Raw genomic sequence first — 24954 nt, forward strand, 5'->3', positions numbered from 1 at the left:
AGAATTAGGTACAAAATGTAACCTACTCTAGTACATACAAAATAGAAATGTATGCTATGCAAAAGTTTTAAAGCCAGTCACTACATTAAAACAAGGTATCTCCCCAACCATTTTGAGGAAGATTATGGAACTTCAGTGCCACTATAGAACTTAATACACTTTTCTAACTAATTAAGTTAACTGGAATTTGGAAAATTGGGTATTAAACAAAGAGAACAAAATGGAAACTTGAATTAGAATCACTATTCCAATGTTTTTAAAACTAGTTTCTTAAACTAGCTTATAGCTAAACATGACTAGAGGCAAGTATCAGAGAAGACAGAGCTGGAAGATTGTAAACATTTCTATTTCTTCATTCTGACTTTAGGGAAACTAAAACATCTGAGTATTTTTTTAAAGACCATGGGTCCCCATAGTTGGATTTCTGTAAGCTCTTTTAAAATCTTCTTGAAAGTTATAGATGCAGGGGCGCCTGGGTGGCACAGCGGTTAAGCGTCTGCCTTCAGCTCAGTGCGTGATCCCGGCGTTATGGAAGTTATAGATGCAGGGGCGCCTGGGTGGCACAGCGGTTAAGCGTCTGCCTTCAGCTCAGTGCGTGATCCCGGCGTTATGGGATCGAGCCCCACATCAGGCTCCTCTGCTATGAGCCTGCTTCTTCCTCTCCCACTCCCCCTGCTTGTGTTCCCTCTCTCGCTGGCTGTCTCTTATCTCTGTCGAATAAATAAATAAAATCTTAAAAAAAAAAGTTATAGATGCAAAGATAGTCTTCATGGTTTTTCACATCCTTTCTCTTTCAATTTAGTTCATATTATATTCTACCTCTGTGGAAATGGCAGTGTATGCATAAAATTACATTGTTTGCATGAAGGTTAGTACTGATTTCACTTTTTTAAAAGTCCCTTTTTAACCTAAGAACTTTAAAAGCTGAACCCATATAATAGAAATATTTGATAAATTTTCTATTATTCTTATGCTCAAAGAAAACTATAGTTCAGCTTGTTGTAAATCTTCCAATATTCCTACATAATTTTGAATTTAATATAACACAGATTATTTATAATACCTTTTATTATGTTACACAATGTGTCATGGACACTTTCCATTCATTAACATGTAAACTAAAATATCATTTGATAGGTACTCACATCCCACAATTCACTTACTAATGGATCAGGATCCTACTATGCCATCTATCATAATTTATTGAAAGATTTTTGTGAATATCTGAATCTTTTGCAATATTTTGCTATTACAAATAGTGTAAGCTTGAACATATTTTGTGTCCATTTATGACAGTTCATTTAAGATAAATTTTCTAAGGGAAATTTGTTGAGTCAAATGGTATACAAAAGGATATAGTTTTCATGCATTTTGACAATTTAACCTGCATGAAGAGTTGTGTCAATGCACCTACACAGATAGCCCAGCAGTTTCTGTAAGTTCTAATTCCTCCACATCCTCATCAATGCTGGCTGAATAGGGTAATTTTTTTTTTCATCTTTGAGAATTTGATAAGCATTAGGGCTTATCAAATAAGAAGCATCTCATTTTTATTGCATTGTTTTGATTACGAGGAGATTGCTAGTGAGACTCTGTCTCTGCTTGAAACGCTCCCTGCTAGACACAAGAAACCACAACAACATTTATCCTCAGTGTCAAAGAACTTAACTAATGTATCAATTCTCAGAATATTATGTCTTTCTATTGCTAACCCTTTAAACTTACTGTATGGGTATTGATCTCCAGTTGTGTAGATTTCAGAACCATCCCTGAATAAACTGTAAGTAAGCCAGTGGGCATTTGGAGAATCAGGTGGACTCCAGGAGAGATTGATAGCAGAAGAACTTTGAGCTTGTCCTCTGGGTGGAGGTTGTTGGGATGGAGCTAAATTACAAAGGAGAGAGCATTTATTAGCAAAGGCAATCAATAAGCACACAAGTAAGCTGAAGTAAGATATCCAACAAAGAGGTCTTTCCGATTCAGGATTACTTTATCAAGAAGACATGCGGTTTACCAAGACATTAATAAACAGATTACACATCATGAGTTCTCTAAAACAAAGCTTTTTATCTGTAAAAATAAAACAATTTTGTAGGTCAATGCAGCTGTCATGAAAATAGTTGGGGAGTGGACCACAAAAGTTTACATTCAGCCCTTCTTTCTTCTTCTTTCTTCTTCTTTTGTCTTCTTTCTCCTCCTCCTCCCCCTCCTCCTCCTCCTTCTCCTTTTCCTTCTTCCTCTTCTTCCTCTTCAGGACGTATCCAAGGATACAGCACTTATTTTCTACTTAATTAATTTAAAAGTTAACATAAATAAGTTACATTGAGACTTGAAATTCAAGTAGCATAATTTTTGGATTTTTAAAAAGAAGTTTTCCATTCCACTAAGCACAATGTCTCATCTTGCTTCACAGAGCACAGTGTAAAAGAAAGAATAATAGTTGGTGATACAAATACTCATGGTGTCATGGATATTAAACAGTCTAAATATTAGCAAGAAATAATTTGAATGTACTATACGGATATTCCCACACCTGTTAGAGGTGCAATGTTTGTTAGAAGTAATATGATGGCACACAAGAGCATTCATCTCACTATTTTAGTGATATTTTATATAATGTATGTACACAATATGAAAACATTGTCTCTTATCACTGCATACTTTCTTCAGTCTCCCTCTTTTCCTTCACTCTGCACCACCCCCTCTCCCCGCCAGAATATGTAAAGGTAAAGGAGAAAAATAACGTCTAACTATTTTTTAAGACAATCAGCCACCAGTTTATTTATTACCTTCTGGCTTAACAAAATGCATAATCCTCCAACCATTTAGAGAAGCACATCCTACTCAGAGTTTTTCATTAAATAACATATCAAAGTTTTCTGTGTTACCTTACTTTAAAAACCGTTAATGTTTTTGTTAAGAAATTTCAAAAAATCACGTATAGAAATGAATCAACTGTCAATTTTTTATACGAATTATTTACAGTCACTGGATGATAGGGTTTCAGGAGAGGAGAGAGAGAACATTCAAATTAAGTAATATAATAAAGAGCTTGATAAAGAAACTATTTTCAAAAGGGTAGGCAGAGAATGTAAGGAAACCAGAAGAAATAGAGCAGTACTCTGGGGTATGATAACAGTAGAGCTCCTTTACTATTTATGTTAGCGGTCCTCAAGACCACCCCCAGGTTTAATGATTCACTAGGAAGACTTGCAGGACTCATCACATAGTCCTACTGTGGCTAAGATTTATTATAGCAAAAGAATAGAGTACAATCAAGAAAGGGAAAGATACCTGATTAAGTCCAGGAGAAACTAACTGCAAGGTTCCAGTCACACAGGATATGCCTAATTCCCGGGCACTGTTTTATGAAAATATGTGAAATGTTGCCAACCAGGGAAGCTCATTAGAAACCCAATGCCCAGGGTTTGTATGGGGGCTGTTTATGTAGACAGCCTCTGCCTACATGAATAACCCCCCAAATCCTAGATTCCCAGAAGGAAAGCAGGGTTAAGCATAAACCATTTGGTTGGATAAAATTTAAGAAACAGTGAGCCACTCTTACCTGTTCTGGGGATGGTGAGAACTCTCACAAAGTCTAAATTCCCAGATGCCAGCCAAAGGCTAACTTTGCAAGCAGGTCTTTCTATAGTTAAGCAATCAGGCCCACTATGTGAGCTTTTTTCTAACACGCTATGCCTAGCTTAAAGGGGCACAGCACTCGGGGACAGAAAGGGCTATAGGAAAAACATCATTTGGCAGGAGCTGTGACTATTCATGGCAGGATACAACAAGCTCAAGACCAGCTCAAGGCTGCTCCTGCACTGTGGCAAGAAGCTGAGGATTAAATACTCCAAATTTCCTTTCTGCTAACCCTCCAGATGACTGGCAGGCTCCTGTTAGTAGCTGGAGCCAAGTGAAAGTCAAAGGGCAAGGGAGTCTGCTGATTCAGACCATACAGAATCTTGGGGCATAGAGTAGGGTAGGGGAGTATGGAATAGTAAAGTGAAGTTATCCTGCACACCAGGCAAAGACTTTCAACCAAGAGCTATTACTAATTCATCAGCATTCATAAGGGACACACTCCACTTTAAAGACATGATATAATCCAGTAATAACATTTGAAGAAAGTATTTCAAGAGCACTGAATTTGAAATATACAAAATTCCATATATTATGCATAGGCTTCCTAAAGACAATGCCTCTAATCCTGAGGGAGATAATACTGATGTCATATTTTTCAAGGAAAAATATTCAAACTAGATACACTCTCACTCTTCCCTTTTATCTTTTCTCCTTCTTTGGAATTTGCATTGTTATATTAAAGCTCTAACTGTCCATATGCCTAGTTATATATAGGACAAGAATAGTACCAATCTCAAAATGACACAGGAAAAGAGAATCATTTCCAAAGAGGACCCTTATATTTTTGAATTCAGGAATTTGCCATATTCGACATGGTCTTTTGGATTGGTTGAACACGGCCAGTGCATTTGATCTGTCAGTGATTTTTAATTTAGGGCTCCACATCCTGTTGTTCTTGGTGAAGCCACAAAGACTCATAAACTGTCTCATTTATAGCCTCTCAAAAAGCCTTGTAATCTATGGTAATTGAATATTTTTAGTGAATATTAGTGACAACATCTAAAACTCTGCATGCTATCAGGAACACAACAGATTTCAGAGTTAAAGCAATCAAAACTGACCTTCAGACTATTTTCTAAGACAGCAACATACTTTTGGGATGACTGAAAGAAAGATATATGTTTCCATCCCATGTCAAAGGGTATAGAAAATGATTTGCATTACTTGAACATTTCCTTGGCAACAAACATTCACATACACAAATACACAAATGAGCTCTTTCAAATGTTTAAAGCTGATTACTTGTTATGACCATCTCTAACCACAATCTTGCCCAACTTCACAGTATAAATATTTAGTGCCTGTTTGACCCTGAAAGGAGAATGTTCATAGACCTGAAGCCTTAGATGATTCAATACCACTCAGAGAATAAATATTATGAAGACCTGGCCATGAGATAACCTGAATTCACCCTTTTGTGTGCTGAAAGGGGAATTCTGAGAAAACATTCGCATATTCATTCATCAAAATGGCCAAGGGTGATCTTTGCATTTGCCAGACTCTCCTGTAAGGAAAGACAGTATCATATTGTGACTACATCCATTTGTTTGGAGCCATGAGTTTTAATCCTGGCTTAGGCACTTTGATAATTGTGTGATTGTAGTCAAATTTTGGTTGGCCTCTCTGAATCATTCCTCATCTATAGTTAGGGGAGGATAACGTCTGACTCTCAGGGTTATTTAGAGTATAAAGTGAATGTGCGTGTATCCCTTTTTCATGAAAGGCTGGGAACACTGTGTCTATGAGAACAGGTGTCTAGACTCCCTCTGTCTTTTTTTCTTGCCATCCTTAGGGGGTTGTCTTTGTGTACATGGTCCCAGGAGGATGACCACCAAGTCCGTATCCAATTCAACAGGAGAGGTAAAAGGAGATATGGAGGACATGCCCCTTGCCTATGGGAGCACAACCTAGGACTCCCACACATCACTTCTGCCCATGTCACTTCAGCCAGAAACTTGGTGACATGGCAACACCTAACTACCAGGGAAGATGTTGCCATAAACCAAGCTCTAAGTACTGTTAATATGAAACAAGTAGAAGACAGTTATTGAGAACAACTTAAAAATATCTTTTATAGATGCAATTTAAAATAGAACAATATCTAGAAAACTACAAAAAAACATTTAAAAACTAAAAGGAGATAGTGTTTCTAACTATGGCAACATAAAGAGTTTAGTGATATAAAATTTAATGAAATCACCAAAATAACCTTTCTGTGAGCTCTAAATCAACCACAGGCAAACAAAAAGTTAAGAACATTTACTCTTGAAAACCTAGTAGAGCTTTGAGTAGTAACAGTAGGAGTCTATGGCCTTTTTGTAGGGGATTATTCCCACAGCACCAGTACCATAGTCAGGTGTGTTAGTTTTACCAGTAGGGCTGACTCTAAATAATAGCTTTGGTGCCGTAGGGCACTGACTTGATTTTGGGTTGGCAGCAGAAATTCATAGCTTTGCCGCCAAAAAATTGGCCCAGTCAATTGGGAACAAGAGGGAAAACTCACAGGTTTTCTAGCCTGAGTATATGCTCCCAGCTAGGTTAAGTGGTGAATTTACCAGATTATAAACCAGGAGATCCTGGGTATGATAGAACCATGGGAGGTCTGAGATGAGCTCTCCATAGATTCCTAGCTGGCTGGAAAACTATGAAGTTATGGGGAAAATCCATGACAGCCGGGGAAAAATGAAGGCCAAAGAAGAACTGAGAACTAGCTACAACTCTGAAAATATCCCCCAAACCATACACATATTGATTGGCAGAAGCTATATGGTCTGGAAGTATTTGAGCACAGACATTGCCCAAATCTTTCGCTGATTCAGACACAGTAATGACCCCTAGGAAGCCAGGCTGTGAGTAAAAATTAAAATTAAAAAAAAAAAAAACCTGATTAGACATCAACAGCTGTACACTGCAGTGGAGAAAGTTTTCCACCGTTTAAGTCTATGCAAATTACAACAACAACAAAAAAACCTAACAACTTAAGTGTTTTCAACATAAAATTACAACACAGAGAAACCGAACTATACTCATAAAAATAGCAATTGAAAGAAACAGACTCTGAATGATCCCCAGTATTGAGTACAGCAAAAACCATTTCAATGCAGCTATTATAAATATGTTCTAAGAGTTAAAGAAAAATCTTATGATGATTCAGGAAAAAGGGAATTTTAATACAGAAATAGAATGTATAAAAACATTCTAAATTCTAAATTCCAGAGCTGAACAATACAGTAACTGAAATGGAAACTTCCCTAAGAAGGCCTCAATGGCATATTTGAAAAGAAAAGAGAAAGAATCAGTGAACTTGAAGATAAAGCAAGAGGTAGGGGGCTGGTGGGTGGCTCAGTCGGTTCAGTTTCCAACTGCTGGATTTCAGCTCAGGTCACAATCTCAGGGTCATGAGATCAGATCAGTGCTATGTAGCACTCAGTGCTGGGTGTGGAGCCCACTTAAGATTCTCTCTCTCTTTCTCCCTTTCTTTCTCTCTTCCCCTCCTACTGCCCCTCCCCCACTAGCATGCATTCTCTCTAAGATAAAAAAGTATTAAAAAAAAAAGCAATAGGTAAAATTTAATGATACAGCAATGATTTAGCCAATCCACAGAAAGGAGAAAAAAAAACAGAACAAAAATGAACAGATCCTCAGATACCTGTAAGACAATGTCAGGTGTACCAAAATATGTGTCATGGGCTCTCCAAAATGAGAAGATAGAGAAAGTGGCAGAAAATATCTGAAGAAATATTAGCTCAAACTTCCCAAATTTGATGGAAAACATTTATCTACATTTCCAAAACTACAATAAATCCAAGTAGAATACCAACAGATTCATACCAAACATATCATAGTCAATCTGCTGAAAGACAAAAACAAAACTTTTAAAGGAGTAAGAGAAAATTCATTCACAGTTGAAGAAAAATACAACTAAAGGCTGGAATAAATGATGGAGGCCATAAGGTAGTAGAATGACACATTCAAAGTCCTAAAAGAAAAAAGAATATTGTTATCAAGAGTTCTATCCAGAAAAAGTCCCATCAAAAAAAAGGAAGGAAGGAAGGAAGGAAGGAAGGAAGGAAGGAAGGAAGGAAAAGGAAGGAAGGAGGTATTTGCAGATAATTTTTTAAAAACAGTGGAAGAATTCATTGCTGGCAGACTAGCCCTGCAAGAAATACTAAAGAAATCCATCAGGCTAAAAGGAAATGACACAGAGAGCAAATAAATTGAGTCATGTTGAGGTAGGAAGAATACCAGAAAGGGTAAATATGTGGGTAAACATTAAAGACTCTGTGTGTATGTGTGTGTGTATTCATATTGTTTTCTTCTCTCAAATAATTTTTAAAAATTAGTGTTAAAAGAAAATTATAATTATATTAGTGTAATGTAGGGTTTATTATATATACATACACAGAGACACACACACACACACACAATTACACAGTACCATAAGTCAAAGATGGGGAAAGGAAGGGACCTGTATCAAGAGTTTACTTGTTATATTTTACCAGGATTAAATCAGTACAAATCTCAAGTAGACCGTGGCAAATAAAGATGCATATTCTAATTCATAGAACAACTAGTAATAAAATAACACAAAAATAAAAAAAGTCAACAAAATATAGTAAACTGATTTTCAACAAGATTAACAAGAACAAAGGGGAAGATAGTCCTTTCAAAAAACTATGCTGGAACAACTGGAAATCCACTTTTGAAATGAATGGACCTGGAAACTCAACTCACAACATATCTAAAAATTATTTCAAAATGGATCAAAGACCTAAATGTAAGAGCTAAAACTGTAAGACTCTTATAAGAAAACATAGGGGAAAAATCTTCATAACTTTGGATTTGACAATAGTTTCTTAGATATAACACCAAATGTAGAAACAATAACAAAAAATGGACAAATTGAAATGTATCAAATTTTAAAACATCTATGCTTCAAATGACACTATCAAGAAAGTGAAAAGAAAACACACAGAATGGAAAAAACATATGCAAATCATATATCTAATAAAGGACATGCGCCTAAAATATATGAAGAACTATAACAACTCAGTAACAAAGACAAATAACCCAATTAAAAAAATGGGCAAATAACTGGAATACACTTTCTCTAAAGAAGATACACAAATAGAGAAGAACTATGAAAAAATGCTCAATATTACTAATCACTAGGGAAATGGATATCAAAACTACAATGAGACAGCATCTCATACACATTAGATGGCTACTATAAATAAATAAAAAATAACAATGCTGGCAAGGATATGGAGAAATTTGAGCCCTTGTGCACTGTCAGTGGGAATTTAAAACAGTAAAGCTGCTGTAGAAAATAGCAAGGCAGCTCCTCAAAAAAATTAAAAATAGAATTACCATATGATCCAGCAATTCCACTTCTGATTATATATCCAACAGAACTGAAAGCAGAGTCATTGAAAGCAGAGTCTTGAAGACTGTACACCCATATTCATAGCAGCATTACTCACATAAGCCAAAACAGAGAAGCAACCCAAGTGTCCATTGATAACTGAATGGGTAAGCAAAACATGGTACATGCATACAATGGAATATTATTCAGCCTTAAAAGAAAGGGAATTTTGAGATAAGCTACAAAAGGGATAACCCTTGAGGACATATGATAAGGGAAATAAACCACTTGCAAAAAGGCAAATATTTTATGATTTTACTTATATGAGGTTCTTAGATTATTCAAAATTATAGAGATAGAAAGTAAAATTGTGGTTACCAGAGGCTGGGGGCAAATGGGAGATATTATTGTTTAATGGGTATACAGTTTCCACTTCACAAGGAAAGTTATGGAGATGCATGGTAGTGATGGTTGCACATTATGAATATATTTAATATCACTGAACTGTGCCTTTAAAAATGGTTAATATGGTCAATTTTATGTCATATATATGTCACCACAATAAAATTTTTTTAAAAAAAGTGTTAGCTACAAAAGCCTCTCTGATAAAGTAAGGATAAAGGAAAAATATAAGTGATAAAAAGACAGACAAATAACCAAAGATAAACATAGAAGTGAATAGTATAAAGAAGACTTAAACACAAATGAGCTATAAATTATATGTATATATTTATATACACAGTTAAGTTCATAGTTAGAAGTTTAGGGCAAACGAAATTTCATTTCATTCACTAGTAAAGCATACAGAACACAGAATTATTTAATACCTGTTTTGTATTACCTCTATCAAGGAGAATGACTATCATTTTGAAAGCATGAAACAAATATTGATGGGAAAGAAAAGAATCAGGAAATAAGGAAGCAGATTATAAGAGAGGGCCTAACTACCTTATCTGAATTCAAACCTCCTGTACTCTGGAAATTATATGCTCAAGATTCCCAACTCAACTCCCTGTCAAAAAAAAAAAAAAAAAAAAAGGAAAAAATTACAAATGATATTGCTAACCTATTGCCAGTGGTCTCTAAAGAAGTGGAAAAGATAACAGTCGTAATCCTGTGGTTCCCAAACTGTGTAGAAGGACTCCATGAAACATTCTAATGTTCAAGAAAAACACATGCTTGACATCTGTTGGACACAGAGGAAAATACCAGCCCGAGGTAGTTCACAGTTTCAACAATAGATAGCACTACATTCCTTTCAATAGCATCATATCTTTGTGAAGCTGATTGTTCTGGCTGTTGCTAGGATAAAAAGCAAGTACCATGTAAAAATCAAGGTGGAACAGGAAGGAAAGCAGGCTCCCTTCATACTCATGCCACCGTCAGCATTTCCTGTGCCCCCTGTTCACTCCCTTTTACGGTGAGTCTATCCATCACTTCTGCTGACTATGCTCCAAGCTCTTTTAAAGGCAGGAATCTTGTCTAATTTTTTTTTCTTGAATGAACTACCTCTGTAGATAGTGGGTTTCTAACTTTGCCCAGTGTTTTGTAAATTTTGTGAAACACACACCCAAAACAGCAGCAGCAACAACTACTCCAAGTGGTTGAACAAATGTATTCAACACTAAGGATCATAATTTTAAAGAGAAAATTTAAATATATACATAGATAAATGTGTATATATATATATATATGTGTGTGGTGTGAGTGTGAACTTAAGGCACTTCCATATATATATATATATATATATATATATATATATATATGGAAGAATAGGAAAATGAAAGTTTTTTAACTGGAAACATTTCAAAAGACAAGAAGATTCAGCCCAGAGAAGGAAAGACAAAACATAAAACTCCATGTCTACCACTATGAAGAAATGTAGGCCAGGTGTTCAGTGAACCAAACTGTCCAGTTTTGCCTGAGGTATAGTTCTGAGACTGTGTCTTAGGTGTAAGAATAGGTAGAAAAAAGTGGAGCAGATGTCAATATTTTCACACAAAATTAGTGGCAGAACTAATCAAAAATCGCTTAGATTCAGGATGTTACATGTAAGGTTCTCACAAAATGATGATCTACAACTGACATCCCAAACAATATGCTGGAATTCCTGTCACACAGAAATCAATCAATTCTATAGTTAATCAATGAATAGCAAATATTAATTAAATTCTCAGTGAAATCCAGATTTATATTTAGACTGTTTTTACACAGAAAGGCAATTATGATAGTCCTTTCCCAAAAGAAGCATAAATGCCTACAATTTTACTTATACTAACACCCAGAGAGACCAAATAAAACACAGGATACTGAAGATAAACTACACAGGTACAAAATCTGAATATGTCTTGTTAATCATTAGCTACACCCTGCCTTCCCCTACCCGAAATCTAGTAAGGTTGCTGTGGAGACCCATATTTTCTTACTTATTTCTCTCTCCCTTAAATGTAGATAACACAGTTCCAAGCAAGCTTGTTTGTGATGATTCGTCCTGACTTATGGCGTTCCCTCGCACTGTGACTCATGATAGTCCCAGGACACCCCAAGGAGAACATGCATTGTACAAGATGCTGTAGAGTGCTCCTTACCACATGTTCTCAGCAGGCATTTCTTAGAAATTCTGGAAAAGGTAAGGATATATGATCTTAGAGTAAATATAAATAAATCATCAATATGCTATGAAACCGTAGGACTGCAGGGGATGTTGACAAATCAAATCAAGACGCTGGAGAATGGTGTTGAAAGTCAAAAGATACTAAGATGTAATCTTTGCCTTCTGGGAGTTAAAAATAGAAATGTGAGAGATATTTAAACAACTAATACAACCTGTAGAAGAAATATCAAATATAGGAGTAATATGTTATGATAAACAGGGATAATTGCTGTAACATCAATAAGCAACTAATAATAGCATGGCACCCATAAAATTTGGTGGATTGGAGGACATAACTCATAAGAAATAAGAATAAATCTCTCATGTGTTATAGAAAATTGGCTGGGAATGTCCTTGTTTGGTGGGGTGACCGATCATTTTGTTTTAACCAGTAGTGTTGATTTTTCCACTGAAAGTCCTGTGTCACTGGAAAGTCCAATGTCTGGGGGAAAACCAGGAGTCTGGTCACTACACTAGTGATTCCATTTTAACAAAATGTTTTAAATTTCCCACTACTAACATAATCACCATTTCAATAATCTAATCAAGGAAAAAGAACACAAGTTTCATTTAGTGTAACTGTTTTTTTTCCACTTCCCACCTAAATTCTCCACCTTGCGCCTAAGCCTTTCTGATGGGTTCTCAATGGAGAAAGAAAATAACAGTATACTCTTCCCTGCATGATATTTCATCCACCAGCACAGGGCCAAAGTTCACTTACTTTTGCTGCAGCCCAGTGGATTGTTCTCATCCAAATGGCTTGCCCTGGGAACACAAGTATCACACTTGGAGCCAGTGACAAATCGTTTACAGAAACACTGGCCCGTGACCAAGTGACAGGTTTCATTCAAGGCTCCTGAGAGATGACAATTGCAATGCTGACATCTGAAAACAAGACAAATAAACCATCAAAGAGAATAATGTTTTGATTAATAATTCACAGTATAAGTTACATTTATCAATAACATTGTGAAATAAGACGGCCTGTTTTAGCCAATATATTGAAAAGAACACTTGAGCTAAACAAATAAACACAACATCAAACAAGACAGCAGAAGAATATTTAACAAAATGTTGCTCACGATAAAATCTCTATGAAGCCTCCCCTTTGTAAACTAATTAATGGCCAAAAAAATTGTTATATTGCTTTTTTCATGCCACGATACATCTTATGGATTATTTTGAATGCCACTTGTTCAATTAAGAATACTGTAAGTTTTGCTTTCTCACAAAAGCAGTTCTTCTGACAGCTAAAAATTTAGATTAGGTACCCATAAATCATCTTTCCACGTATCTATCAAGCTATGAATTAGAACACTGGGTGTGATAACCATGGAACTCCCTAAAAATCTTGAAATTCTATATTTAGTTATATAAAGACTAAATTTCACTAAGAAAAGAGTTTGAGGAAGACATGTTCCAGTACTGTTGATGCCTTAACATAGGTTATATTTCATTTTCTATTTTATGCACTAAACTCATTTATCCAGAATAGTTGGAAAATAAAGCATTTTTCTGATTTATTAAAAGATGTTAATGATACAAATATAATGTGATAACTTCATTCCAACTTAAATTTCTTGGACCTAAAGTTGTTTGTAAAAATCACCGGCCTGGCATTTTGCCATGATAGAAACCAAAACCTGTTTCCTCTGGGTAAGTTATTCAAATTCTTAGCGTATGCCAATGTCATTGATCAGGATAAGCAATTTTGGCACTGTGAAGTGTTAGAGAGGCAAAAACAGCACATGGAAAAAGACAACTCACTTGTAAACAGAAACTTTCAATGTGGCACATTTAAAACAACATTAAATGGATTCACCTCTATTTTCTAATAAAGATTCCGGATGGATAGTTTCTTTATCCCCCTGCAACTTCTACAGTGTGGTCTCTCGGGTAATCATTCAACACCCTTAAAAAGCCTGATAAAAGCAAAGGACTGCTAAATAAGCTGCAATTTGTTTTATGGACTAATATCACCTTGGGAATAAATACAGTACAGTTTCTCTTGAAAACCACTATACTGTAGTTTGCCCTCTTTATGTCATGATAAAAGGACATTTCCCCCCTACAAACCACTATATTAAGTCCTTTATGTAGAGACATGCATCAGAACTCCATTTCAAATAGATATTTTATTTAGGCTACTTAAGTATCAGAGCTGAAGAAAATTATGCACTGAAATTAAAATGGAATTATAGAAGCAACAAAATATTTGATTTGCTCTTAATTTCATTATATGTCATTACTTAGAGTATATTGTTTGTAGGCTTTTAATGTAATATTGGTAAGCATAAACAATAAGAGGCAAGCTTCTCCCAATGCATATATATCACCACACCACTCATGAGTAAGTGTCTCTTGAGTATTTCAGTTTTTATTACCATTCACTCATGAGACAATCACACTTATTTTACATACAGTACATTTAGAGTAATAGTTTCCAGTGTATAACATAATTCCTTTTCTTGATGTAGTTCTATTTTCTTCCAGCTAGCTGCTACGCGCTTAACTCCAAGTCAGCTCTGTCAATATCCATGGGATATTAAGTTCTGAATCCAAATGGAATAAATAAATCGCTTCTTAGGAAAGCATGCAATGTTTTGAGTAATTAAATGTGACTATTCCTGATTTTATAGTCTCTTATACCAGCTGTTGTTATATCTAACTTATCTGACTTGTTATAATTGCTTGACTTCAGTGAGAGAGAATTTTACCTGAACGAAGATCATAGGAGACTTTTCTGAATATTACAGTTTGTTCCTAACTCAGAGGACACTAGGGATAATTTTGTAATTAAGGTTTAAGTAAAATGGTTCCTATAAATTTCTCAGCCACTCAAATATAATTTCAAACATTTCCAAGACTCTTTAGCAAATAAGCTACAAGTTTGATGTCATTTTATAAGTTATCCTTTCTCAAGAGCACCTCCTAAATGAAATATATTTCACATTTATTAAAACAAAATTATACATAATAAAGGGGAAGACATTTTAAGCTTAGAAAGAGAAACACCAAACTAAGATGAATTGTGATATTGATTTTGTCAGGATAAATGGTTTTTGTAATATTAATGTAAAGAAACCTTTATTACACTGACTCTCCTGGTACAGCCAGAGCTACTCCCACAATCTGTTTAAAATCTTCATTTTTCATCCTTATGGGAAAACCTCACTTGCTAAATGGATTTCATAAAGAGTAATCTGTCAAGATTTATATAGATAAACAATTTGTGATGTTTATTGACCAGTTCATTATGGTAAACAAAACAGGAGTAAAACATCACTAATCTCTGCCAGCACTCTGCTATTATAGTTCTGTTTGGGCCCTTCTGTAACTCAGTGTTTACTGAGTACAATGGGAAAGAAGTTAATCGGCTTCTGTCCCTTAAATCACAAATCTCATATATTTTCCTTTCCATAGAACCTAGTCCAGTTGTGCAAATGGTAAGAGAAAGAGCTGCCCTACTTATTATTATTGCAAAACATCACTTTTAATGAAGGACTGCATTTCATTGTCAGAAGCTCCATCATCTGAGGGAGAGCTACTGCAGGAGATCTAGGGATGTATTCCAGGATATAGATCATTTTATTGACATTCCTTTTTCAACACCTCTCTTCCATTTGGGGCCTCAATTCATCGATACCATCAAATTAATTTAAATATATCAATTGACATAAATAATATTCATTGAGGTCTAATTATGTTCCAGGACCAGAAGAGACACTGAGGACACAAAAAGGAATAAGATAGGGTTGTCCCTGTCTTCAAGGAACTTGTAGTCTAGTGAGAAATATAAAATAACAGCATTAATAAAGATGTATGCTGAGTCTTTGTGGGCACAGAAAAGGAAAACTACCTGGTAGCAGGGAATGGGACAGTGGAAAAAGTATTAAGAAGAATCTTGGGGGGCATCTAGGTGGCTCAGTCAGTTGAGCATCCAACTCTTGATTTCGGCTCAGATCATGATCCCAGGGTCTTGGGATCAAGCCCCATAGTGGGCTCTGAGCTCAGCAGGGAGTCTGCTTGAGGATTCTCTCTCCCTCTCCCTCTGTCCCCACCAAATAAATAACTAAAATCTTTTTAAAAAGGAAGGAATTTCGGAGATGTTTGGCTGAATATTAAAAGTTGAGCAGGAATATGCCAGGCAAGTCAGAGAGGGAGAAAAGAGAGAGATAAGAAACATCAGGAGAGGGTATGAGATTATAAGCAATTTAAAATTTTTGGATATAAATTCAGAATATATAGGGGTAACAAACAAAGCTAAACAGGAAAGGTAAGAAGAGGCAAGATATTACTAGATTAGGTGCAATGGTGACAATGGTAAGGAACAACGGAAAGGAGGAGGAGAGTTTTACTTACGTTGAGTAAATAAAATCAGTAGGATGAGGTAGACAAATTGAAAAGAGAAGCAAAGAAGGGCATGGAGTCATTTCCAGTTTTCTAATTTGCTGATAAGTAGGTGATGGGGACACCATTCAACATAAAGAATGAATGAGGAAGCAATCTCAAATTGCTGAGGGAATTTAGACAAGGATTATTAATGATTATTAATGAGTAAAACAGAAAGAGGCTTTAAGGTGAATTGGAGAAATTGGACCAAGAGTGTTCTTCCATGAGTCCCTAGCACAAAGCCTAGCACACAGTAAAGGCTCAATCAATATTGTTGAATGAACAAATGGATGAATGAATGAATGAATGAATGATGAAGCACTAGGAAAGCTTTAGACTCAGAGTAGGACATCACAGATAAATCAAATGTGACATGTAGCTCTAAGGACAATTTAGCTCTTTTGAGCCCTTTTTGATCAGCTTAGCTGTTCTCCTAGCTAACCTCTCCCCCAGGGAAGGGACAGCTTTCTTTAAGACTGGCCTCTGCTGTGACACCCTAAGGCCAGAAGAGTTCACAGTTCAGTTCAATCCTGTGAGTGCTAGAGTGCTCTAGAGAGGATTTTGGTTTTCCCTGGTTAAGATTATATTTCCTCTCTGCAGTAGAAGTACATCTCATTGTTTCCGTATATCACAGCCTGCAAATAGCCCTGGATTCTCTTGGAACTGGAATCAGAATTAAGGAGAGGGATTTGGGGCTTGGAGATCCTCCCTATGTGAACTGAAAGCCATACACATGGCTTATTGGAGAGGAAGTGAGAATGGTATCATCTCATCTAGAAGGGAGGAGTTAATGGTACCCAGTCCATCCTCTTAGTGTAGCCTTCCCAGGCACAAATAGAAGGACTCATTAAGACTAAATCTGGGCAATCTCTTGCATCCAGGCAACAACGACATCTGAGTCCAGGGAGGGGGCATTCCTGTCATTTAGAGAAAAGGTTGCTTAGCAAGATTCTGCACTTGAGACCCCTACAACTTTCCCCTTTATTGACACTCCACCTAATCTCACATTATGGTCACCAAAATCAAATGTTTAAAATAAATAAAATCTCAGAAGATTCACGATATTAACAATATCACATATGTTTACGTCTAGAAGAAACCCTTATGTCATTTTCCTTAACCTCCATATTATAGTAATATAACTTTAAGGTACCATAACAGACTCAAATTCTTAGTGTTTTAAGGTAGAAGAGAGATTACACTTATTCACTAGGGTCCTAGAAGGCAGAAATAAAACTAGGTAAGAAAGTCATAGGGATGAAATGATCTTTCTCAGGATTAGAGTTGTCTGAAACAAACTCAAGTTGCTTCATGAGACAGAGGTTCTTTTAGTTACATGTTTTCAAGCAGAAACTGAGTGACTAGTTATTTTGAAAAGGTGATTTATGCAAAGAAATGTATAGGGTAGAGTTTAACCAGAATTACTTTAAGGTTCTTTCCAAGTCTAAAAAGCTATGATTTTATGATGCTTAGTGGAAATAAGTAACTTGCCCAAGGTGACGGTGATCTGGTTACAGGGTCAGCAATTTCTATCTAAAAAAGGAAGAGACAGTAAATATTTTAGGTTGTGTGGGCCATTAGATCTCTTTTTCTATAGTAGTATGAATGCAGTCATGGACAATATATAAATAATGAATATTGCTGTGTTCTAATAAAACTTTATTTCCACAAACAGATGACAGATCAGATCTGGCCTGCAGGCCATAGTTTGCTGAACTCTGGTACAGTAGGTTGAACTATGACCCCTCAACAATCTCCAAGTCCTCATATCTGGAACTTGTGAATATTTTACAGCTTACTTGGTAAAAGGAATTTGCAGATGGGATTAAGAATTTTGAGATGGAGAAATTATCCTGGATTATCCAAAAGTATCCAATGTAATCAAAGATAGGAAGAAGCAGGAAGGTGAGAGTCAGAGTGAAAAGTTGAAAGAACATAAGCAGAGGGCAGAAAAGAGAGAAAACATTACTCTGCTGGTTTTGAACATGAGGGAAGGAGCCACGAGCTAAGGGATGTAGGTGGCCTCTCAAACAGGGAAAAGCAAAGAAATGGATTTTCTCCTAGAGTATCCAAAAGAAACATAGGCCTGCTGATCCCTTGAGTTTAGCCCAATAAAATTATTTTAGGACTTTTGACCTCCAGAACTGTGAGATAATAGATTCACGTTGTTTTAAGCTACTAAATTTGTAGTAATTTATTACGTCAGTAATAGGAAACTAATTTGCTTGGTCAAGTGGAAAAGCCATAACTGGAACCTAAATATCCTGATGCCCAACATTGAGTTATTCTAATTATATCACATTAAAAAATACTACTAATTTACAAAAATGGACATTTCTTAGAGAATCATACAGAATCTATATGAAAGAAGAATATACCATTCAGTGGACATGGGAGATTATAAAAATGATCAAAATTCTTCACCCTTCTCTTTATGCAGGCCCTTTAAGCCAACTACACAATTCCATCAACCAAAAGTAGACTCGATTTCCCCATTCCTGAATATGGGCTAGTCTGTGACTCTCTCTGGCCAATAGAATAAGGCAAAGGTAGCAATGTGACAATCTCTAGTGTTGGCCTCAAGGGTCCTGGCACACTTCTGCTCTCTTTCTGGGAACTCTGCCACTACTTTGTGGAATGGCTAGATCACTAGATGAAGAGCAGTGTATAGCCCTTTTACTCCCATCACTCTGGATGACAGTTGTCGAACAAAGAGTCACTGTGGAGCATGAATCTGTGAGGCACATTCCCCAGTATTCCCCCACCATGAACGGACGTAAGTTGACAAGTAAATTATCTGCTTTCATTTGAAGTCATTGATCTGGTTCTCAAAGAAAGACCCATTGAAATCAGTTGGAAATATACATGTGAAAAGATTAACAGACCAGATCTATAATTCACTGTTCAAATGGAGAAAGTTTGCAGTAAAATCAAAAATAATGTGGTCATAGAAGAATTTTACTTTATCGTATGTTTTAGGGCTCTGACCTTTAGATTTTCTGGCCAGCCTACAACCCAATTTCCTACTATCTGTTAGTTTGGTGTGTGCCAGCTGGTAAGAGACCAGTCATGATATTTCTAGCTCCTTGCGCCTTGAGGTTCAAAAAGACAAAATACAACTAATGAATATAGAGAGAAGACGTCATTAGAGGAGAAACTTCGGGGGGCTGTGATGTGCGGGTGGTACGTAAGAGAAATAGAGTTGCACTAAAGAGCTGGAGCCGGCTTGGCCGTGGGAAGGACGAATCGTACTTACAGGTCAAGTTGAGGACAGTACCAGGGTGTACAGTATGTCAAATATGGGTCTCAACTACCAATTGAGATGAATTGAATGTGGCCCATTTTTGTCTCATTGTTTTTGGTTTAGACGAATATGATATACTTTTTTTTTCTTTTTTGCTTTATTGATTTTTCAGGGGGCAGACTTTTTTTGCTTCATTGTTTTCAATACTAATTAAATCATGTTTGCTTTATATGTCACAGGTAAACAGAGTGATTTTTGCACTTGGATCAGCTTTTTAAAATACATGCCCCCTTTTTGTGATTGGTAACTTTTGAAGAATAAACCACTTGGATGAAAACAGGCAAATGATTTTCCAGCCTGTTACTGCTGTGCTTGGTGGATTTTTGCTGCTGTTGCTACAGTTTAGGGTGAGGGACTATTTTATTTATTTTGCCCTTGGGAGTATATGAAAAGTCTAGAAAATAAGCCAAGAGAAAAATACAGGAAACATAACTGTGTACAATAAAAAGAACACAGAGAAGAGCTGGGGTGATGTGTGAACTTCACGGAGGCTTAAATAAGGTCCCCTGAATATATAAATGGAAAAAGCAGAGGAGAAAGCTAATTTATTTCCTAAATCAATGAAGAGATACAATGATACTTGCATCTTCTCCTTGCTTAACAATAAAATACTGACAATCTCCGGTAGAATTTTGGAAATTAGTGGAAAAAAATGTATATTTGTAAGTACCTACCACAGTACCTAGTTCAAAATAGATTTGATTGATTTTAGTTGACTGACTTTCTTTTTCTAAAAAATTTGTCATCAAGGCATGAATAGTTGTTTTCCTATGCAGTATGTCTGTATATATTTCGACTATAAGTGAACTTTTCCTTCAAGAAACAAAATTCCTTCTACTAAATGGAATCCCATATGTTTTAGTCATCTTTGTGCACATTTTCAAAATAGTCAGTGTTAGTATATATACACAATAACAACCAGAAGTCAACAAAGAGATTTCAATATCATTCAGGAAAGGAATGGAAAACATAAAAAGAATAAAATCCATTTTTATCTCTTCTCAATGATGAGCAAAAGTATAAACTCAAGCAATTCTCATTGTCACATTTTGAAATATCTTTAGCTATGACCTTCTGTGCCAGAAGATTTCTTCTCTAATGATTATCAACGTTAAAGTGAAAAGAGACAGTCGAACTCATCAGTGGAATAAAAGGGTCAACTCAAAGCACAGGCATTCCATATGACTGATTAGCAGAGGACAAATCCTGCTGATTTCCTTGGGCCTCAAATGGTCATAAGAAGCTTTATTCTTTCTATTCATTTCAGAGAAACTACATTATATATGGTAGCTCTTACTTCCAATAGCTCTTTCTAGTGGCAACCTATGCTCAATATCAGAGACAATCCTGTCCAAACTGAGAGGATTCTGAGCCCCACTCGCATATGGCTGGTGTGACTTAAATTTAAAGATTTATATCCCTTCACCAAGATGACGATGGCATGAAATGTCTTGAGACTTTTATTTTCTTCTTGGGAGGAAATGACGAAAGTAACATAAAGAAGAATTAGTTCTGTGTTGGCTATGTTAAGAATGAGAGACATGCAAATATAAACCTCAAAGAGATAGGTAACCATAGGCCTAGAACTCATGGCAGAGATCTGAATAGATGATAATATATTGGGGAGTGATTAACATTATACAGTGGCTGAAATCATAAAAATAGATATGTAAATTGAAGGGTCAGATTAAAGAGGAGTAAGCAAGAAAAGAGAAGACAAATCAGAGAGATAAGATCTTGGACGCCAAAGAAAGAGCTAATTTTAAGAAATAGGGAGGACAATAGAATAATTGATACATTGAAAAACCGGAAGTCATAAGAAGCAATCATAAATCAATTTTACTCTCATCTTTTCCCGATCTTTTGAGTATATATATTTTTGTCAATTATACCTCAATAAAGCTGAAAGGGAAAAAAATAGGCTACATTCAGAAAATAAAATGTCTGGTATGTTAGTCAATACTCCAATCTATTCAAAGAATAGATATTTTAAAGAACAGACTTCTCCCCTTTTTTCTAGTGAGGACATGATGAAAGCAGCAAGTCTACAACCAGAGAAGGTAGAGTTTTATTTTATTTTTTTTTAAGATTTTTTTATTTATTTATTTGGCAGGGGATAGAGACAGCCAGCGAGAGAGGGAACACAAGCAGGGGGAGTGGGAGAGGAAGAAGCAGGCTCATAGCGGAGGAGCCTGATGTAGGGCTCGAACCCATAACGCCGGGATCACACCCTGAGCCGAAGGCAGACGCTTAACCGTTGTGCCACCCAGGTGCCCCAGAGAAGGTAGAGTTTTATTACTGCTCTTTTTATTACTCTCCTTTTCTCTCATGCATAGGCTGGAGGAGGGTAGGAGCTCCCAGGACTAGCAAAACCCAAAGCAGGCTGCTTTCTCTGGTCCCACAGTGTACAAAGCTGACTTCACTGGAGGCGGTACTCTAGTGATTTCTTCATTGATCTCTCTCCCTCTACTAGGTATCTCTCACCTATAATTTTAGAGAAATCAGGTGCATTTCTATTCCATCTGGTTGCCAACTAGTTGTGTAGCCCACCAGAATCTCATCTTTTTCTCTATTTGAGCCTCTTTAGCCTTCCAGGTGGCCTTTTGTACAAGTGCTAAGATAACTAACCCCATCTTGTCCCTCCCTCTTCCTTGTAGACCTTATCTAGTCATGACAAATATACTCTTTTCCTTGCCTGAAAAACTCTGGGAGTATAAAATCATCAAAGCACTCTCTTTCACTGTCCTGACGGATTCTCTCCTCGTTTAGATTTTCCAGATCTTAGAAATCTATCAGTCCACTGGTCGTCTCAACTTCAGGAGACACATATCACCCTGCAAGACATCTAGTAAGACCCTCTCACTGAGAGGCACTACTGACCCCGGCTTTCTCCCTCCCGTGAAACCCCTCTCTCTAAGCTTATCTTTTCCTTAACCTATTTTTATGTACTTTATCTGGCTATCTTCTTTTCTTTGATTTGGATGAGTGTTTTAAGAGTCATCTAACTAGTTTTTGGCTGTCCACACTTTGCATGTTCTGCTAACACTTGCATTAAATATGGTGACTGAGGAATGAAGGAGAAGTAAGGAAAAGGTAGAAGAAAAAGACTACTCTTTGTAAATGTTAGGAAGTGATTGAATAGTGAGAGTAGAGATCAACTTCCAGGGCTCACAGGACAGGGCAGAGTCAAAAGAAGAGGTTTTAGGATGGCGATGAAGAGCATATTTGTAGATAGCTATGACATAGCCAGTGGGGAGAGATTCAAGTTAAAATAAGGGGAGGATTTGATGGAGCAGAGTTCCGAGGGAGGAAGAAGGAGTTGTAAAAGGGACACAGAGAGGGGAGCAAGGAGAGAAAAATGGGGGGGGGGACACCAATAACAGGCAAGATGTCATTAAAAATTGTGTGTTGTTTTCTTCTGATTAGATTTAAAATTGGGAACATGTGACAATGCAGACAAATTGGAGCTGGAGAGAAGATAATCTGGAAATTCTTATGTCTGGTTCTCTCTGTTTGGTCTATGAAGCGGAGGGCAAGATTAGCTGCAAGGATAGGGGCTTGAAGAGACTGGCAATAGTTTAAAGGGGAAGAGAAAGCAAGGGGATGAGAAGTAAATGCATGGTAGTAGTTCAATCAGCCCAGACACTTGGTCTTCAAGTTTTTGCAGGCTCAGGTCAGGATCAGGGTCATCATCCCTGAAGCTGACCCACAGTACAGCAGAAAGGAGAGCTCTTAATAGAACTCAGATTACTGGAGACAGTCAGGATAAAGGTGGTTTTGCCCCAGACCAGGAGCAGAAGATGAGAAAGGTAGGAATGGGGCTGATTAAAAGCATTAGGTAGGGGTAATGGACAAGGGGTTTGAGAGAAGTTGGGAGCCAATTATGAGGGAATCTGGAGACAAGAGGATTGGAAAGATGTGATGTGTTCACAGAGTAGCACTTCTGGGATTAGTCAGATGTAAGAAGTAGAGAAGTTCCAAGTGATCAAAAAACAAACAAACAAACAAACAAACAAAAAAACCCGGTTATGTTCATGAAAAAGGGTTGCTGGAATGGGAATTAAATGAATGAGAGGTGAGGGGAAGAAAGAGCATCCCTCTGATAAAGTTTTCAGTGAATGGAAACTTGGAAGTCTGAAGATAAGAACAATGAAGATGAAAGAAATGTGGTATCATTTCAGAGGACAATTTGTAATTTTTGAAAGGTAGTTCCTAATCTGACTCCATATAATTAGGCATCAGCTAATACGTAAAGATACATAATTATATTTATATAAAATTTGTCATGAACCTTTTTTCTTTGAATCCATACTTACCCTGGATCTTTTGCTCTTTAGAATCTCCCTGGTTTTTCACACTCTGGCTCCCTCCTAGACTCCAACTTGCACTCATCCCTTTTATTTTACTGAGTTCTGCCTACTTGATTTCTACCTCAGCACCTTCTGATAATGTAGTTTATACCTTTTTTTTTTTTTTGGCTCTCCCCATTCCTCATCAATATAGGTTAACATTTAAACCCAGCTTTTAATCCAGGGAGTCCAATACCAGTGTTAGTGAGTCCTACTGCAGAGTGATAGGTGATAGAACACTATTCTGTAAGTAATTCTTGATTCTGAATTTGACTTGGGTGGGGAGTGGGATGGGTAGCTAAACTAGAGGGAAGCAGAATAGGGTAAAGGTCAGCCTGAATCTAAGAACTTTTAAGAAAAGATGAGTAGTGTAATGAAGGAATCAGATTCACTTAAATAAAGTTAAATGAAAAAGGTGAGACCATTAAAAATCTCCTGGTCATTAATAAGGGGTTTTAGTGGTAACACTGGGAGGAATAACAAGAGGGATCAGTAGAAAAGAAATGAGTAAGAGACTGGCACAAAACGCCATAGATGGGGATGAGTATTCCAAGGAGGAAAGTAGATTGTGGGAATATTTACCTAGGGTAATTAAATATTGTCAGGAAGACTATGGAAAATGCAAGAAACCTAAAGCTAGAAGTATCCAGGAGTGAAACAAATCAACCTAAGAATTCCAACTGGGGAATTTGTTAGATGGTCTTTCAATAGAAAGTACATGGTGAAGATAGTATGTACAAGAACTGGCTCCAATTTTACTATCAAAATCCTGGCAATACTTTTTATTTAACATCTACTCCACCATGTTTCTATACTCATTCAGAGTGATTTAGTATCTGTAGAAAGGAGTAGTAATGCTCTCAGATATTCCTTCCAACAGTAATAGCAGCAGAACAGCATGGATTTAAAAAAAATATATATGTAATAAGAGCAAGAATTGTTTTAATAAATATTTTAAATATCATGTGAAAGATTTTAAATCACATTGGATTTTAGTAGAAAGCCAAATGCACTAGTTTTGAGCTCTTTTTCAATAATTTACCCTGTCACCCTGTCCACACTTTAATCAAGGTGTTAATGAAGACTGTAACAGCCAAAAGGCAGGCAGCAGGGGACAATGAGTTGAAAAGAGCCCAGATAATCTCAAACCCTTGACTAATTAGCAATTATATTTATAAACACACACACACACATATTGAGAAACAGCTTTGATTGGTGTATACAGAACATAATACTATTGCTTGGG

General features: G+C 36.5%; 1 protein-coding gene across 1 annotated transcript in view; it reads right to left on the reverse strand.

The window, feature by feature from the left end:
- The window catches only part of USH2A (usherin), a 729748-nt gene that overhangs the window by 565818 nt on the left and 138976 nt on the right, over nt 1-24954 (reverse strand). Inside the window, exons 14-15 of the mRNA XM_034667668.1 lie at nt 12385-12548; nt 1726-1884 (exon numbers count right to left, since the gene is read on the reverse strand). Of these exons, the coding sequence (XP_034523559.1) occupies nt 1726-1884; nt 12385-12548 (323 nt within the window). The remainder of the gene's footprint in view (nt 1-1725; nt 1885-12384; nt 12549-24954) is intronic.

Source organism: Ailuropoda melanoleuca, chromosome 8 (genome assembly GCF_002007445.2).
Source record: "Ailuropoda melanoleuca isolate Jingjing chromosome 8, ASM200744v2, whole genome shotgun sequence".
NCBI classification, from domain to species: Eukaryota; Metazoa; Chordata; class Mammalia; order Carnivora; family Ursidae; genus Ailuropoda; species Ailuropoda melanoleuca.